At 48.0% G+C, this 15,430-nt stretch overlaps 9 protein-coding genes across 9 annotated transcripts; 4 read left to right on the top strand and 5 right to left on the bottom strand.

Annotated features, from left to right (window-relative positions):
• Positions 1 to 572: 572 nt before the first annotated feature.
• On the top strand, positions 573 to 2,425 carry COCMIDRAFT_85102 (uncharacterized protein; the record flags this gene model as incomplete). Its single annotated transcript, XM_007686071.1, has 6 exons — positions 573 to 653; positions 709 to 1,500; positions 1,568 to 1,641; positions 1,696 to 1,936; positions 2,002 to 2,168; positions 2,245 to 2,425. 6 exons carry the CDS (start codon positions 573 to 575, stop codon positions 2,423 to 2,425), a joined length of 1,536 nt encoding a protein of 511 aa, XP_007684261.1.
• A 63-nt stretch (positions 2,426 to 2,488) lies between these two features.
• On the bottom strand, positions 2,489 to 3,568 carry COCMIDRAFT_84928 (uncharacterized protein; the record flags this gene model as incomplete). The annotated part of the gene is made up of 2 exons (XM_007686070.1): positions 2,489 to 2,606; positions 2,664 to 3,568. The coding sequence occupies 2 exons, from the start codon at positions 3,566 to 3,568 to the stop codon at positions 2,489 to 2,491; spliced, it is 1,023 nt and encodes a 340-aa protein (XP_007684260.1).
• A 511-nt stretch (positions 3,569 to 4,079) lies between these two features.
• COCMIDRAFT_1974 (uncharacterized protein) lies at positions 4,080 to 5,171 on the top strand (the record flags this gene model as incomplete). Its single annotated transcript, XM_007685972.1, has 1 exon — positions 4,080 to 5,171. The coding sequence occupies one exon, from the start codon at positions 4,080 to 4,082 to the stop codon at positions 5,169 to 5,171; it is 1,092 nt and encodes a 363-aa protein (XP_007684162.1).
• A 439-nt stretch (positions 5,172 to 5,610) lies between these two features.
• On the top strand, positions 5,611 to 6,755 carry COCMIDRAFT_33377 (uncharacterized protein; the record flags this gene model as incomplete). The annotated part of the gene is made up of 2 exons (XM_007686011.1): positions 5,611 to 6,376; positions 6,451 to 6,755. The coding sequence occupies 2 exons, from the start codon at positions 5,611 to 5,613 to the stop codon at positions 6,753 to 6,755; spliced, it is 1,071 nt and encodes a 356-aa protein (XP_007684201.1).
• Positions 6,756 to 7,268: 513 nt separating this feature from the next.
• On the bottom strand, positions 7,269 to 8,487 carry COCMIDRAFT_1972 (uncharacterized protein; the record flags this gene model as incomplete). The annotated part of the gene is made up of 4 exons (XM_007685971.1): positions 7,269 to 7,491; positions 7,568 to 7,895; positions 7,999 to 8,177; positions 8,234 to 8,487. 4 exons carry the CDS (start codon positions 8,485 to 8,487, stop codon positions 7,269 to 7,271), a joined length of 984 nt encoding a protein of 327 aa, XP_007684161.1.
• A 974-nt stretch (positions 8,488 to 9,461) lies between these two features.
• Positions 9,462 to 9,857, bottom strand: COCMIDRAFT_84987 (uncharacterized protein; the record flags this gene model as incomplete). Its single annotated transcript, XM_007686069.1, has 2 exons — positions 9,462 to 9,511; positions 9,560 to 9,857. The coding sequence occupies 2 exons, from the start codon at positions 9,855 to 9,857 to the stop codon at positions 9,462 to 9,464; spliced, it is 348 nt and encodes a 115-aa protein (XP_007684259.1).
• Positions 9,858 to 11,245: 1,388 nt separating this feature from the next.
• Positions 11,246 to 11,437, bottom strand: COCMIDRAFT_85188 (uncharacterized protein; the record flags this gene model as incomplete). Its single annotated transcript, XM_007686068.1, has 1 exon — positions 11,246 to 11,437. One exon carries the CDS (start codon positions 11,435 to 11,437, stop codon positions 11,246 to 11,248), a length of 192 nt encoding a protein of 63 aa, XP_007684258.1.
• Positions 11,438 to 12,400: 963 nt separating this feature from the next.
• On the bottom strand, positions 12,401 to 13,087 carry COCMIDRAFT_23094 (uncharacterized protein; the record flags this gene model as incomplete). The annotated part of the gene is made up of 1 exon (XM_007685982.1): positions 12,401 to 13,087. The coding sequence occupies one exon, from the start codon at positions 13,085 to 13,087 to the stop codon at positions 12,401 to 12,403; it is 687 nt and encodes a 228-aa protein (XP_007684172.1).
• Positions 13,088 to 13,435: 348 nt separating this feature from the next.
• Positions 13,436 to 15,005, top strand: COCMIDRAFT_1969 (uncharacterized protein; the record flags this gene model as incomplete). Its single annotated transcript, XM_007685970.1, has 2 exons — positions 13,436 to 13,960; positions 14,013 to 15,005. The coding sequence occupies 2 exons, from the start codon at positions 13,436 to 13,438 to the stop codon at positions 15,003 to 15,005; spliced, it is 1,518 nt and encodes a 505-aa protein (XP_007684160.1).
• Between the last annotated feature and the right edge of the window lie 425 nt (positions 15,006 to 15,430).

Below are 15,430 nucleotides of genomic sequence, written 5' to 3'. Positions count from 1 at the left end.
TCTATGAGACTAGCCACTTCGGTGTCTTTCCCGGGCGATTAAGTTCTAGTACATTGCGTACACCGTGCCAAAGAATGTATTTCGCCCTTGAAATATCAACAAAATGGCGAAAGAGCTTTAAGCTAACTAAAAGCATCTTCAGTGTTGAAGTTGTATTTTTCAGGCCTACGATCTGAATGGCAAGCTTTGGGAGTATAGACAGGGGTGTAGCCAGCTTGATTTTTTTTCCATTCTAGGAATTTACAGATATAAATAGCACTGGATAGCGGGGAAAAATACTATTGCATAATTGGTGCACATATATACATCCATGATTCGCCGGCGCAAGAGCAGGCGAAAGTGTATCAATCTTAGTTGCGGTCCTTCTATGGGTACACCAGCGAGGCTTCTCTAATCTGGTAACTCACCGAATATTGTTTAACCCACTTAGTTGATTGCAATCAAATGCGGAGCAAGATATCCTGGAAATTCGGTGTTCCAGAGAATCAGAGAGTGGGGAAATGATCTTTGTTTGCATGCATTGAAAGAGCGCTCTTGACCATCTTTTATTTCTGCATGTAATGAACTCCGAAATGGCATGGTCTATTCTAAGGATCACTGAATCTCAAGAGATCCTATCAATGTGGATGGTGATATACATAGCCTTATGGGCGGTAATACTCTAGGAAAATGTGATGTGGAATACATCTTTACTAACCTGTATCAAAGGTTCTAGGACATGTCGTATGGTCCATCATTTACAATGTCTACATCAACCCACTGAGAAAAGTACCTGGGCCATTCTTATGGTCCGTATCACCGATCCCTCTTCTTTTAATGTCGTGGTCTAGCACACCGCACAAACGAATCCTCGCACTGCATCAGAAGTACGGCGGGGTTGTCCGCACCAGCCCGAACTCCGTGTCATGTCTCCACGCAACAGCATGGAAAGAAGTGTACGGACATCGCAAGCCTGGCCAGCCAGAGAATCTCAAGCACCCAGGCTTCGTAACTGAAGTCGCTTCAGGCATCATCGGAGCTGATACAGAGTCTCATACGCACCAACGCCATTTGCTAGCCTCAGCATTCTCAGCGCAAGGCATGCAGCGTCAGGAGCCTCTTATTCGGCATCACGTCGATCGCCTCTTTAGCTGCTTCGAGGAGCACTGCTCCGAGGAACGATACTTTGATATAGCCGAGTGGTTCAACTTCTTCTCATTCGATGTCATTGGTGATCTTAGCTTCGGCGAGTCCTTTGGAAACATGGAGCGAAGGGGTTTTCATCCGTGGATAGCCACGATTTTGGAGTTCTTCGTTGCGCAACATGATATGGCGCATTTCCGGCGGGCATATCCATTCTTGGAGTCAATGATAGGACCAGTTGTCAAGACATTTGCTGCGAGTATTATTGCAAAGCATAACATGTTTATGAGAACTCAAGTAGAGAAGCGTTTGGCTCTTGAGCCGAGTCGAGCGGACTTTATTGAGGTTATGAAAGCTGACCATGTTGAGAAAAAGGAGGTAAGCATATTCACAACGCTAGCCCGGATACCGGATTTGGTCACGAAACTGATAGTGTGGGCGATAGGGCCTTTCTTTTGAAGCAATCTGCCACAATGCAAGCATCTTCGTCGTAGCCGGATCCGAAACGACTGCAGTCGCGTATGATAAACCCTCACATTGGAAAACAGCAGAACTGACTATGGCTTGATTTAGACTTGCCGGTGCAACTTACCTACTTTGCACCCACCCTGATATTCTCGCCAAGCTGAGAGAAGAGATTGACACATCTTTCGATAGTGCAGAACAAATCACACTCCTCAGCGCACAGCGTCTCAAGTATCTCACAGCTGTGGTGGACGAGACCTTGCGTATTTATCCGGCCGCTGTAGGCTCTGTACCACGACTAATTCAGCGACATGGTGAGGTCATTGGTGGTTATTTTCTTCCTGGAGGGGTAAGTCTTAATAGGATGTTTATGAAAAATTGAGCACCTCGCTGAACATTATATCCAAAACATAGACAAATGTAGATATCTGGCATTGGGCAATGTACCATAACCCGGCCAACTTCACCGAGCCCGAAGTCTTCGCTCCTCAGCGTTGGCTTAAGGACCCTCGCTTCAAAGACGACAATAAAGCAGCATTTCAGCCTTTTTCAACCGGAAAACGTAACTGTATTGGTCAGAAGTATGTCATCCCTCGTTCCAACATTTGTCTCCGACAGCCTCACGAGAACGTCCACTAATTGAGAACATGCTAATAGCCTGGCACATTCGGAGATCAAGCAGATAATTGCCCGGCTACTATGGAAGTACAATGTCGAGCTCGTAGATAGCGAATGGCTTGAGAAACCATGGCATGACCAGCGCGTGCGAGCTACTTATGTGCGCCCTCCTTTGAATGTTAGACTCACTCTCAGACCAGAGAAGCTGAAGTCGGGTTGATATAATGTATCTGAAGAAATTAGGCAGAAACTATGTGAGAACTCAGTCGTTACAACATATCTCCTATAAGTCTTGTATCAATGCCTTTGGGATATTCACAGCTCTTAAGATCTCTCTGCTTTCGCTCAGAACTTTCTTGATCAACTTCTCGCCACGCTCTGAATACATAACAACTGGAAATCTAACATACTGTCAGTAAATGATGAAAGAGCATGAATTATCTTCGCGAAGCACTTACGGACGCACTCCCCACTCACTCAAGAAGCCTCCATGACTTTCCCTACCTGCAACCGCCACAGCATGAACGTACGTACTCGCACCCTCTTCCAGGCTTCTACTAAACAAAGCAAAGTAGGCCGGGAGGATGAGGTTGAATAAAGAGCTTGTATTTAAGGTGCGCCAGATTTCCGTACCTCCAACTAGTCCCGGACAAACCGTGTTGATAATAACCTCGTCGGAGTCAACTAGCGCCGCCAATCTTCTCACAAAAATCATTTGCAGTAACTTCTCGCGCGCATACCATTTGGTGACATCGTACTTTTCGTCAAACTGTGGTAAAATTGCTTTCTCGTGGTTGAAATCCGCAAAATATGCAGTTGTAGACGTCACTACTGTGAGCCTAGCCGGCTTACCAGCCGTCCTCCCTTTGGCTCTCAGTATCGGTAGAAGAAGTACAGCCAGCATGATTGTTGAAAGGTAGTTTACTTGGAAAGTCTGCTCTTTCCCTGTCTTGGAAGAAATGACGCAGTCCTTGTTCTGCACTCCGGCGTTGAGAATAGCAATATCAAGCCTACGCAGCGCCTGACATCTGGTAGCAAATGCAGAGATTGATTCGGGATCCTCCATGTCTAGGATCCAGACCTCGACTCGGGCGTGTGGAAACTCATTTCGAAGGGCTTCTGCTGCGAGGCTGCCTTTGGCTTCCGACCGGATGGCTAAGATGAGCCGAGTGAGACCTAGCTGGAGGAACTGGCGTGCTGCCTCAAATCCCAGACCGGTGTTTGAGCCGGTAATGATGGCTGTCTGGCCGTCGAGTTTGACTCCTGCTGCGATTGGAGGCGGGTGCATGAATAGTTGGCGGTATGCAAAACCTATACCGCTTTGGAAAATGAGGCGGCTGTGAATTTGCTCCCAAAAAGACATTTTGACTGAATTAGATTGAACTTCCGGGATGCGGTGTAAGATCCATTGCTTGAATATTTTACAACTTCACAAACTTTATTCGTAGCGGTGAGTCCTAGGAAGTACCATGCCCGAATATGCTGGGTCGGACAATCGGAATCGTTTTCGTAAGCACTCTAACCAATGTTTCCGACTTACAGCCTAAACCCAGATACTGGATCTCCGATTATTTACGATCAGTAGATCCCTGAAGCTGCGGTGTTCATACAATAGTTGGGTACATGCTATGGCCCCACTAAGAAATCTCCGGCTCCTATTAGTAAACCTAAAACTCAAAGCCGCGGCCCATCGGGAATTACCCTAAAGTGGTTTCGGTTTCTCCTGAGGCCGGATAACAGGCACGGCCTAGTCGCTCAAGCAGGGTACCATTTACACCGGAATACCTCACCTCGTAACATCCGCGCTTTAAGTTTTGACGCTGCCAATGCCTCGGTAAACATATTTCTCCTGTCGGCAAACTGCTAAGAAATACATGTCTGCAATTTTGGAACTCCCTCTCAGGGGGCTAGCCCTCATCATCAAATATGCGCTTGAACCAATAGTCACCGGTCCAATTCTCGGCTTGCTGCGGTACACACCAGAACACATGTGGAGAAGCGCCCTGGAATCAAAATATCTCTTACACGTCAACGACCTACACACCCCCATACGCATATTAGGTTTTCTAACTGCAGTGGGTGTCGTCAGGAGGATCAATGCAGCTCTCAACTCATGGGCTACAAATAACTGGCAGATACACGCAGGCCATGGCTGGAACTGGAGCTCTGAAATTGCAGTCGTTACTGGAGGATGCAGTGGGATTGGGAAGGCCGTCGCAGAAGCTCTCACTTCACACGGAATCCGCGTAGCAGTGCTCGACATACAAGACGCACCCGAGGAGTTTGCATCAAATCACCTACTGAACTACTTCCGGTGCGATATCTCCAGTCCTACTGCTATAGCAGAAACGGGTGATAAAATCCGCAAAGACCTGGGGCATCCATCAATCCTCGTCAACAACGCCGGCATCACGGGCTCTCATACAATTTTAAAGACCCCAAGCGAGTTCCTCAACCGGATTTTCGACGTAAACATCCTCTCGCACTGGCGACTGGTCCAGCAGTTCGTTCCAGACATGGTGGCAAAGAACAAAGGCCACATCATGACAGTGGCGAGCGTCAACTCATTTCTAACGAACTCTGCCAATGCAGACTATGTAGCGACTAAGACTGCTGCGCTATCATTCCACGAGGGTCTTACGAGCGAGCTAAGTATCTGGTATCATGCGTCTGGTGTTAAGACTTCGATTGTGCATCCGAGCTGGGTGCGCACGCCGTTAATCGAGGAGTCGATATTGAAGAGTGGCCAAGATCCAAAGATCCTTGAGAGCATGTTGAGGCCAGATGAGGTAGCAGAGGTTATTGTGCAGCAGATTATTAGCAGGCGTGGTGCTCAACTCTTTATTCCGAGTGCTGCGGCACCTATTTCATGGCTGAAGGGGTTTCCGAATTGGGCTCAGGAGCTTGTTAGGGATGCGTTTGGGAAGACGAGCGCTGTTACTGGTGGTTCAATGATCGCGTACTAGACTTAATGCGTTGATATAAATGTGTAAAAGAGTACAAATGCCGAATCGGATTCCTCGCTTTCTTAAAAATCACGACTAGGTATCTTACTTTTTGGAGTTATTACCCGGGACTAGCGGTGGAAAGTATGGAATGCTAAAATTGTGGGTCCTTCGGACAGCATCGGACACCGACTCGTATTCGGCTATGTATTTTTGCAATGCAAGGGAACCTTGTGAAGACCCTACAGTGACGAGTGCTCTTACCTGCAGAATTGTCGTCACGCGTCAATGCTAATGAACTTAGCGAAATTGACCTGGATTACTGTATTGGGGCACTAGTATTGCTTGTTGTATATGGATTCCTTGGTTTTGTAGACTTATTTAACATCTTCGCTCGATTGTGGATTCCTAGAACTATTCATTACCCTTCATTTCAGTTTCACATATTCAATACCTCAATATGGTTTCCCAATTCTCCCTGGCGGAGACGCCAATCGGCAAGTACTTTGCCTCCATGGCTGAGCTGGGTATAATGCGTGTCTTTGTCGAGCACGGTATCTTCGACGCCATTCCAGAGGAAGGAATATCACTTGAGAATCTTACGGCACAGCTAGGCGTTGAGTATAACCTCATTGAGCGCTTCACGGCCTTCCTCATCGCAATCGACGTACTAAAATCTCCGGCACCCGGCCATGTGGCACATACGTCAACATCAAAGGCCTTTACGGACGCCCGTGTTGGGCAATTCTACACGTACCTTTTCGACTTCTTCATGGGACCGACGACACAGTGGCCGGGCTATTTCGCAACGAACGGGCTCGCTGAGCCGCCTAGGTCAAATCGCTCGCCAGGAGGGTTCGCGATGGGCATGCCGGACAAGACGGCGTACGAAATCATGGCGGCGATCCCAGGGTTAGCAACTAAGATGAATGGCGCCATGGCTATTGATGGCGATATCCCTATTACAGGAGTATATGATTTTAGCTGGGTGAGCGCTTATGCAGCAGGAAATGCTGATAGGGAGCTCATTGTTGACGTCGCTGGAGGGAAGGGCCAAGCATTGAAGGAGATTTTGGAAGAGTCACCGGCGATTCCTGCAGCCAGGTGTGTCTTGCAGGACCAACCTCATGTGATTGCTGAGGCGGTAGAAGAGCACAAAGATTCTGCTATCTTGGGCCCAGTAAAAAAGATTGGACACAGCATCTTTGGAGAACAACCGATTAAAGGTATGAAACAGAGGTCTCCCATCTTTTCGAAATGTAACCTCCATGTTGGTGACCAAAGCAGCTGACTCTTCTAGGCGCGCTTGTATACTACATACGGCGGGTGTTAAACGACTGGTCCGACTTCGAAGCCCTTCAGATCCTGAAGAACATACGCACAGCCTGTGCAGACGACTCGCGGGTACTCATTGCAGAGTATTTGCGTCCCGAAGATCCGAGTGTATATACTAGTACTGTCGATATGTTCATTTTGAATATTGGTGGCAAGGTGCGCAGCGAGAAAGCGTTTGGCGAACTTGCGGCGCAGGCTGGGCTGAAGATTGTTTCAGTGGCGAAGCATGAAAAGACTGAGTCAGCTGTAGTCGAGATGATTCCAATTTAGTTCAGTCCATAAATAGCTGAATACAAGCACAGCTTTAATCACACGATGCTCCGTCTACCCACTGCTGTAGTTGCTTGCTACTTCTCGCTCCGGCTGTTACAGTCACTCGTTAATATAGTTGGCGCTTCGAAAAAAAGAAGCTCCATGTCCATGAGCTTGGTGTAGTAAGTAGTACATCGTAGTAATGTGCGAATGTAGAATTGCGGCCGAAGTAGGAGCGAGATTTGAATCCTTGATAATCTAGTAACGACGCTTAACGAGTATACATAACGATATATCTTCTATATGCGTAAAGTAATCATTCTTACAGAATACTTACAGAACAAGGAGTTGCCTGCTCCAAACTCACACCATGTACATAGCCACGATAGGCGTTCGAGATGAAGTTCAACATCATAGTGCGCCAGCATAAGGCTACATCTTCATTCTCATACAGCTTCAAAATAGAAAATACATTATGTCTATAAACATATCTAAACATATCTATGAAGGATAGACGGTATCAGCTAACACCTACTTACCATTCACACCGTTCTCACCGTTCTCACCGGCCTTCTTGCCCGTTCTATTTGAGAACCCCGGCCTGGGGTTTCCCTCAAACTCCTTTGCAGCCTTCCATCCTTGCTCCAACGAGTTTGCCATCAATCTCGTCGTGCCCCAGACGTCGAATTGAACAGCGATAGCGCGCATGCCAGTTTGAATAGCCATAGGTAGGTGCTCTAGGCTCATGACACCACTGTAAAGACATGAAATGTTAGCAAATTATAGTGCACTCGAGAAGGGGGGAAGCAGTGAAAGGGAAAATTACATACCCAAAGATTGGCAAATCATTCTTGGCAGCAACAGCATTGAACTTGGCCATAGCCTCAAGAAACTTGGGATCAGGCTGACCAGCCAACACAGTAGTGATATCCATTCCAGCATCAATCATAAAATCGCCCGGACCAAACATGAGTCCGGAAATGCCTGGTACGGCAGCAATCTCTTCCGCATTCTCAAGACCCTTGAGCGACTCGATTTGTGGGATGAGACAGACGTGGTTGTTTGCAGTTTGAACGTTGTAAGGGTCATTCGGGTACAGGGATTTAGTCAGGCCGGGGGTGAAGGCCCATGGGGAGAATGAGCGGTGGCCTTTACCGTCTGTTGGGGAATCGTGTTATCGTGGGTACTCTTGAGAAAAGAAATGGTGGGGGTGGGGCGACAAGGCAGGGACAGGGAAAGTTTTGAGAGAGGAGAAACTAACCACCAAAGTACATCTCCTTGATGAACTGTCTGACTTCATCTGCAGACTCGACGTGGGGAATCACGATACCGGCACAGCCAGCGTCGAGTGCAGTAGTGAGACTGATTTCATCGCGTTTGGGTACACGACAAATGACCATTGACTTTCCTTCAGAGTGGTGCTGAGCAGCGTGTATGCAGCTTTTATCACTCTATTAGCAAATTTCTTCTCATTCGTCATCTGCTGCAAAACTCACTCGTGCAGTGTCAAACGGTCGAACATGCCGTGCTCAACATCCAACCAGATGAAATCCGGCTTTGTGCTTGCAATAAGCTTGGTCACAAAAGTGCTGGGAATGCCCTGTGCAATACCCATAAGACTCTTGCTTGCATCGGCCTGGGCATCTTTGAGTGCCTGGCGAAGGTTGGCAGGTTGTGTAAGGGAAGCTGCGCGGTAAGGTGCGTGAGTGTGTAGCGATGGTTGCTCGCTGTATGGGGTGAAAGTGGCCATATTGAGAAAATTGAGAAGTGGGGAAATTTATGGAGAGCAAAAGTCGATATTCTAGAGGAGGATGGCAAGTACAGTTAGCACACGAGTGATCTGAGCTGTGTATAAGAGATATCCCAACGACCTTTATATATGTCGAACCTAGTTTCCCTGCTGATTTACATGCAGACGAAATGTGACCGTACCGCATCACATTTCCACGACACGCGGCTGAATTCGATGGTGGATACCTTTGTCAACGGTGCCAACGGATTTAGCGGGATTCAGTAGTACCATTGCGCGGAGCGAAAAGTACTATACCCTAATCAAGCGCTTCTTGCCTAACATGTAGGTTGCCTATCACCAACCCTCGCTCTTAAGAAGCAGGGCGTTTGCTGACGATCTTAGAAACATTGGTAATAGCTCAGGGGGTTAGCCAGAATAGCGCGTATGCTAAGGCGGATGAATGCTCCGCAATGGTGGCTTTGAGTAGTACAAGGCAGACATATTACTGCTGATGTAAGAGCCTTTTGGTTTTAGCATCCGATTGATCATGTAACTAGTCATCAAAGCTGCTGACTGATGTAAAGTATGCTGCTTCAATGTTCCCGAGTGGGGCTTGGTACACGCATGTGGGCTGCCACGGACGAAGAACGCACGCATAGCCACAAGGCAGCAAGAAACTCGAGCCGAAATCGGATTGTGCTTAGTATGTAACTCAACTGACTTTTGGACGAATAACAACAGACGGACGGGAAGGATGCGGATCCATAAGCGAAATTGTACTACATATCGGCCATAACACCTAGCTCCGATCTCCAAGCCACGAGAGGGTATCGAAGCGCTGATTGCGGAGTCCGGTCGAATATAGAACGGAATCGCAACCTCGCTGTTACGAATCGGACTAACTCCGTCTGACAGCAACCAAGGCGAGGCGCTCAAGTGACACCGTATGAGACCATCGATATCGAATGTAGAGACGCTGGCAATCAGGTCGATTACGACGATTTTGTGACGGATCGATCCCTTGTAAACCACTCGCACACTTCTCAAGTCAGCTGCAATGGTACCAATTTCGAACATGTTTCAGACTGACCCGGCATTGACGGCATTCGTGGAGCATATGTGCCTTGAGATGGGTTACTCTGCGATGTACTTGGCATCCTTGTCACAGTAACCTCGATAATATCCTTCTCCAAGAGTTCGAAATCCATGCTGTCCCTTTCCATCTCTTCTGACGAAAACGTTTCCTTGTCGTGTTGCCGCCTCCTGCGGTTTGGAATATCCATAATGGTAGCGGCGAGAATTATGAGGCTGAGAACGGCCACCACACCACCGATTGCAACAAAAACGATAGATATCGTAGATATGCCCTCCCATGAGCCGAGATTCATATTGGTGGGTGACGGGTAGTTTAAATGAGATGGTGCGTAGTCTGAAACCAAGTTGGAGACCGTCGAGTATCTTCTAAGATCTTTGTATAAGAGTTGCGCGATACTCTATAGATAAAAGATTGCCGAATCGAAGGATACGGATACAGGTCCAATTGTCGAAAAAGTGTAGTACTTCGAAAACAATGCTGCAGGTCAACACCATAAGTGCGAAGACGCTTTCCTTATAGCCAACACCTCCCTTCTCTGTGTGTTTTTCTACTTCCATCACCCTGAGCAACAAAGTACAAGATACTCATCGGGCCCGTTCGGCCGTTGGGTCGTCTACGAAATAGCAAAAACCTCAGCTGCTGGGTGGCCTGCCCGCCACACCAACGTAACAGAACCCCGTCTCTTTCCAAGCTGGCAACGTCAGCTTCATGTCCGGGCGGCACAAAACTGCTTTTTTGTATATCCCAGTAGCTAGGCTACTGCGCAGATATCATTGACGACTACTCCAATCAGGACTTGATGCCTCGTGGCTGCGCAGGCTCCTGTGCGCTCAGGGGCGCTGCCTAGTCATGAACGCTAACGGAATATGGACATTTGGCTTTTGGGGCAGCATCGATTTGTATGCTTTTTCCTTTCTTCTCTAGATTCGTTGACCTTATTGCGTAGTAAGCGAGGGGTTTTGTTTTTATGCACGTCGCTCGATAGCATGCTTGGCTAACATCAGCTCAAATTTAACTTGGCATAAGCCATGTTGGTTGATGAGGACCTACAAAGGCAGTTTACTTTAGAGTTCTATACTCTGTAGATTAGAGTAGAGACTGGAACTGGCGATTTAATGGCAACATGTTATGTCCTTCTGATGGCGGATGTTATTGTTAGTAAATCTGTTGCCTCAAGCATTCGCTTAGAGTTGTTTATGCACCCCCAGTGTTCCAGAAAGACGCAAGCGCGGATAGGTAGACGTAGCGTGTCGATTGCATCAGGTGAACCCCATGGGGCGTTTTCAAATGCGGTTTAATGCCATAGTAGTACCCGACGATATGGTTCGCTCGCGAACACTGGTGCGGGGTATCGTATGATCCCAGGCCTGTTTCATACGCAAGTTCATTCTGCTACGTGGCTAACAGGTTCTGGGCACCCAAAATCTTTTACTCACGTATTATCAAGCGAAATGCGTATGTTGGTCTTAATATTGGAATCACTGTCAGCGTTTACTGGCGAAGCAGCGGCGCGCTTGTGTCGGTATCTGTAGCCAGGTAGTTTTGATAAGTTGCCGAAAGTATTCAACGAAAAATACTCTTCCTCAGATGATGAACAAGAAATTCCTAGTGTAGATCTAGACTGTGTACGTATGGTTGGGCTTTGAACATTCGAGAAGGGGCTTCGGGCGCTGGTGCTCGTTAGGCTACAGGACCCGGCCCGTACCACCCCTTCCCGTATGCAATATGCACGCTGCCGGTCAGTACATTGCTTTTCGAGTCTGCAGCCTGCATGCGCTCAATACCTGCATACAATTTGAGTTTGATCCTCAGCGGAATCAGGATTCCACAATGACTAATGAGTATAGCTGAAATGGCTACCATATCACTCATACTTTGTGTTAACATAGTCTTGAGTTACTTTGGGGTTGGCCTACTGCATATATATATATATATATCTGAAGAGCATACTCGCTCGACGGTGCGGTTAGATGTTCTGAAATGATTATAGTAATTCACTCTCCGGAAAGTTTAGGGTTCCCAGAAGCCAGTGCACAACCGAGGATCTGGTTCATCCGAAAATCAAAAGAAAAAACTTTTCATGGCCCCCTTTTTTGAATATCAGAGGGCCGGGATTGCCTCTCAGCCTACCAACTCCATCCCAAAGTGCCCGAGTAAACCATTGTTTCCATGCTGAAGGACTTGCCCCTGCATAAGCACCGGTTAGCGGAGAATATCTCTTGGAACTTAGGTTTCTTTTGTTATTATGTAGTTCCCTTCGTGGTTCACGAACCTTTCCATAATGCCCTATTTTATAATAACATGTCGTAGTAATCATGATTCTGAGGTTCCGATCCTGAATGGCGCACTTCCGACTGACATCCGCTCCTTGTGTTGATTGCGCATGGATATACGACCTGTGTCGATCCGCATTGTCTTTAGCCGGTGAAGTATTCCGAGTTTTAGTGGACAAATAGAAAAAGAGTTAGAAACCCATATCATGTGAGAGTGGAGACACCGAGCTTGGACACAAGGGTCAAAACTCAGATTAATCGCTCAACAAAAACAAAGGAAAGGGGTCACAGCAAGTTTCAATTTGAGCTCCAGCCGTCAGAGCGTCCCAAAAGACAGTCGGGTGTGCACAATTGTTGAGAGGGTCTGAGAACAGGCGAGTTGAGATAGGGCTTGACGGTAGTACTTTGAAGGGTAACCAGGAAAAAGCCGTGAGTGGTTACAGAACAAAAACGTGTAAACAGTTCCTTGTATGACCACAGATAGTAACAGCAATGAAAACTGGCCATTATCAGTTAGGTGTTCGGCCGAGGTGCGGAACAGGAAAACCCTTCCCCAATGCGTTCATATCTTAATATCAAAGCTCGTCCCACAGCCACAACTACTCGTTGCCCCCGGTATGCCTGTTATCTTGAACTGGCTACCTATCAATTCCATTGTGTAATCCACTGTGCTCCCACTCAGCAACTCTAGGCTCGACTCATCGATGACAACCTTCTCTCCCTTCTCCCCTTCGAACACAGTATCTTCCTCGGTAGGTGGATTCTTGGATAAGTCCGTTAGGTCCATGAGATATTGGAAACCATGGCAACCACCGCTCTCAATGGTCACACGCAGCGCAAGGTTTGGATTATTATCGCCTGTGGATATCTTATAAAGGCGGTTCGATGCGCGTGGTGCAATGGAAATCAACATTGGGTTGCCCGAGTCGTCGGTTCGTGGATTCTGGATTACATGGGCAGGTTTTGCGGTCGAGGCATCAGATGATGTGGCGAGAGCTCGTCGTGATATGCTTGGTGGCTGTACAAAGGCTGAATTGTGTGCTGGAATACGTCTTGAGGCTTTCCACCGTAGGGCGGAAGGTGCAAGGAAGTCGAGATATAGCGACTGCGGAGTGGCGCGCGAGGCGGCGATCCTGCTATGCGCCCTCACATACTGTGATACGATTGTTGTAGGTGCAGTTACTTTTGGTGTAACAGTCCGTCTCGCTGCGCGCCAGCATGACACACACATGGTAGATGGGGATGCCATTGTTGCGATATCGAAGTAGTCCGAGAAGAGGTCCGAGGTGGAGGGATCGAAGATCTGAGGTCATAGCTAGGGATGTCACAATTTCCAGCACCAATCAATGTTGATTGCTGCCTCACGGTTCTGGACCGCTTAGTCATGAAACTACCCCCACCTTGTGCCACCGCCACCATCCATCGGGTGAGCCACCGGGTTGTTACAGCCCTACCCGTTCGAGCTATTTACTTATCGCGCCTGATGCTTACTTAAATAATCCCATTCAGCAGACTTTCTGATCTGTGACTTTGGTACCTCATGCACCGTGACTCAGCATAGCGCTGACACTGACTGCCTCCTTTGTCCCTCGCGACAATGCCTTACGGTCACAACCCTTACCTAGCGATACCGGAGCCCGAACTTCGCGCCGAGCAGTTTGCGCGACGTGAAGATGAGAAGGACGGATTGAGTAAGCTGAGGAATGAGTTCGTCATACCCACCAAGGGCGATCTGAGGAACCGCAATTATGGATTCCAGCGGAAAGAAAAAAATCCAAGTGCGCAATCAGACGACAACGAGGAATCCATATACTTTTGCGGAAACTCTCTTGGGCTTCAACCGCGAAGAACAAAAGAGTACGTCAACCGTTATCTCGACACTTGGGCTTCAAAGGGCGTCTTCGGACATTTTACCAATTACGAAGGAGGCCTTCCGCCATGGCTACACATTGACGATGCAGCCAAAAACCAGACAGCAAAAATTGTCGGGGCGCATCCCAGTGAAGTCGTCGTCATGGAGACACTGACTGCGAACCTGCACCTTTTGATGGCTAGTTTTTACCGTCCGACCAAGGATAGGTGGAAGATTATCATCGAGGGCAAGGCATTCCCTAGCGACCATGTATGCTACCCAACTGTAATTTAGGGTGCACCAGTGACTGACAACCCGATAGTATGCTGCTCTCTCGCAAATCGCACACAACAACCTTGATCCCTCCGCTTTAATCACCATCGATCCACCATCATCCTCCTCGCCCTACCTCTCAAGCGAACACATCCTCTCCGTAATTTCACACCACGCCCCAAGTACTGCCCTCGTCCTTCTACCCGGCATCCAATTCTACTCCGGTCAATTCTTCGACATCGAGTTGATAACGCGTCACTGTCGATCATTGGGCATAACAGTAGGCTGGGACTTGGCGCATGCAATAGGAAACGTACCATTGAAGCTGCATGACTGGAACGTCGACTTTGCAGCATGGTGTAACTACAAATACATGAATGGTGGCCCGGGCACCATTGGCGGACTCTTTGTTCACGAAAGACACAGTAAGGTAGAAAGAGCCCCTACACCCCGAACAAACGGCACAGGTAGCACATCAGAAAACGGTGCGCAACTATCATACCGCCCACGCTTGAGTGGGTGGTGGGGAAGCGACAAGAGCAGCAGATTCCACATGGACAACCAATTCGTCCCCATCCCCGGCGCCAGCGGCTTCCAACTGAGCAACCCAAGCGCACTCGACATGACCTCCGTGATGGCGAGCTTAGACGTCTTCGCCCTCACCGATATGGAAGCCCTACGAGAACGTAGTCTCAGGCTGACCGCGTACCTCGAAGCCCGGCTCCTCAAATACCCAAATGGCGAACCACCGTACAAAATCATCACACCCGTGAATCCCATGGAGCGCGGCGCACAACTCAGTGTGCTCCTCAACCCAGGTTTGCTAGACAAAGTTCAGCACTACATCGAGGAACGCGGTGTAGTAGTGGACGAGCGCAAGCCTGATGTGCTCAGAGTTGCGCCAGCACCACTATACAACTCCTTCCACGACATCCACCGCTTCATCATCATCTTCCACGAGGCATGTCAAATGGCTTTAAAAAGCGGAGGGAGGACGACCTCGTACAATGATGCTGTTCCCAGAGGCATCGCTACTGTATAAACGCAATAGTTCTTGAGGGAGAGGCTCGCTCGGACAGTATCTACTCGTCAGCAATAAACGAGCCACATAATTTTTAATATCATTATCCCCAAATATGCACGTATGCTCACATAAGGAAGGCAAAACAAGTTGAATGTCGCGATTGTAAAACTTGTTGACTGACCAAGTGCAAACTATGCAACTAAGCGAAATCGTAACGTGCTAAAATCCTACCATGTGCAAACCTCATCATCTAGAATGCTTATGAAAACAGCTGTTGGTATCCAAGCATACATCAAACCCGTTCATCATGCCTTGGGCACAAAGGAAAACAAGCTATCCATCTGTACCCATTGCCTTCCGTTCTTTTCCAACCATTTCTCAACAACACCCTTCAGCGTATCAAATCTCTCCCTGTTAACTTCGGCCAACACTTTGATCTTCTC

Source organism: Bipolaris oryzae (genome assembly GCF_000523455.1).
Source record: "Bipolaris oryzae ATCC 44560 unplaced genomic scaffold scaffold_15, whole genome shotgun sequence".
NCBI lineage: Eukaryota > Fungi > Ascomycota > Dothideomycetes > Pleosporales > Pleosporaceae > Bipolaris > Bipolaris oryzae.
This window is presented reverse-complemented; position numbering and strand designations above follow the sequence as displayed.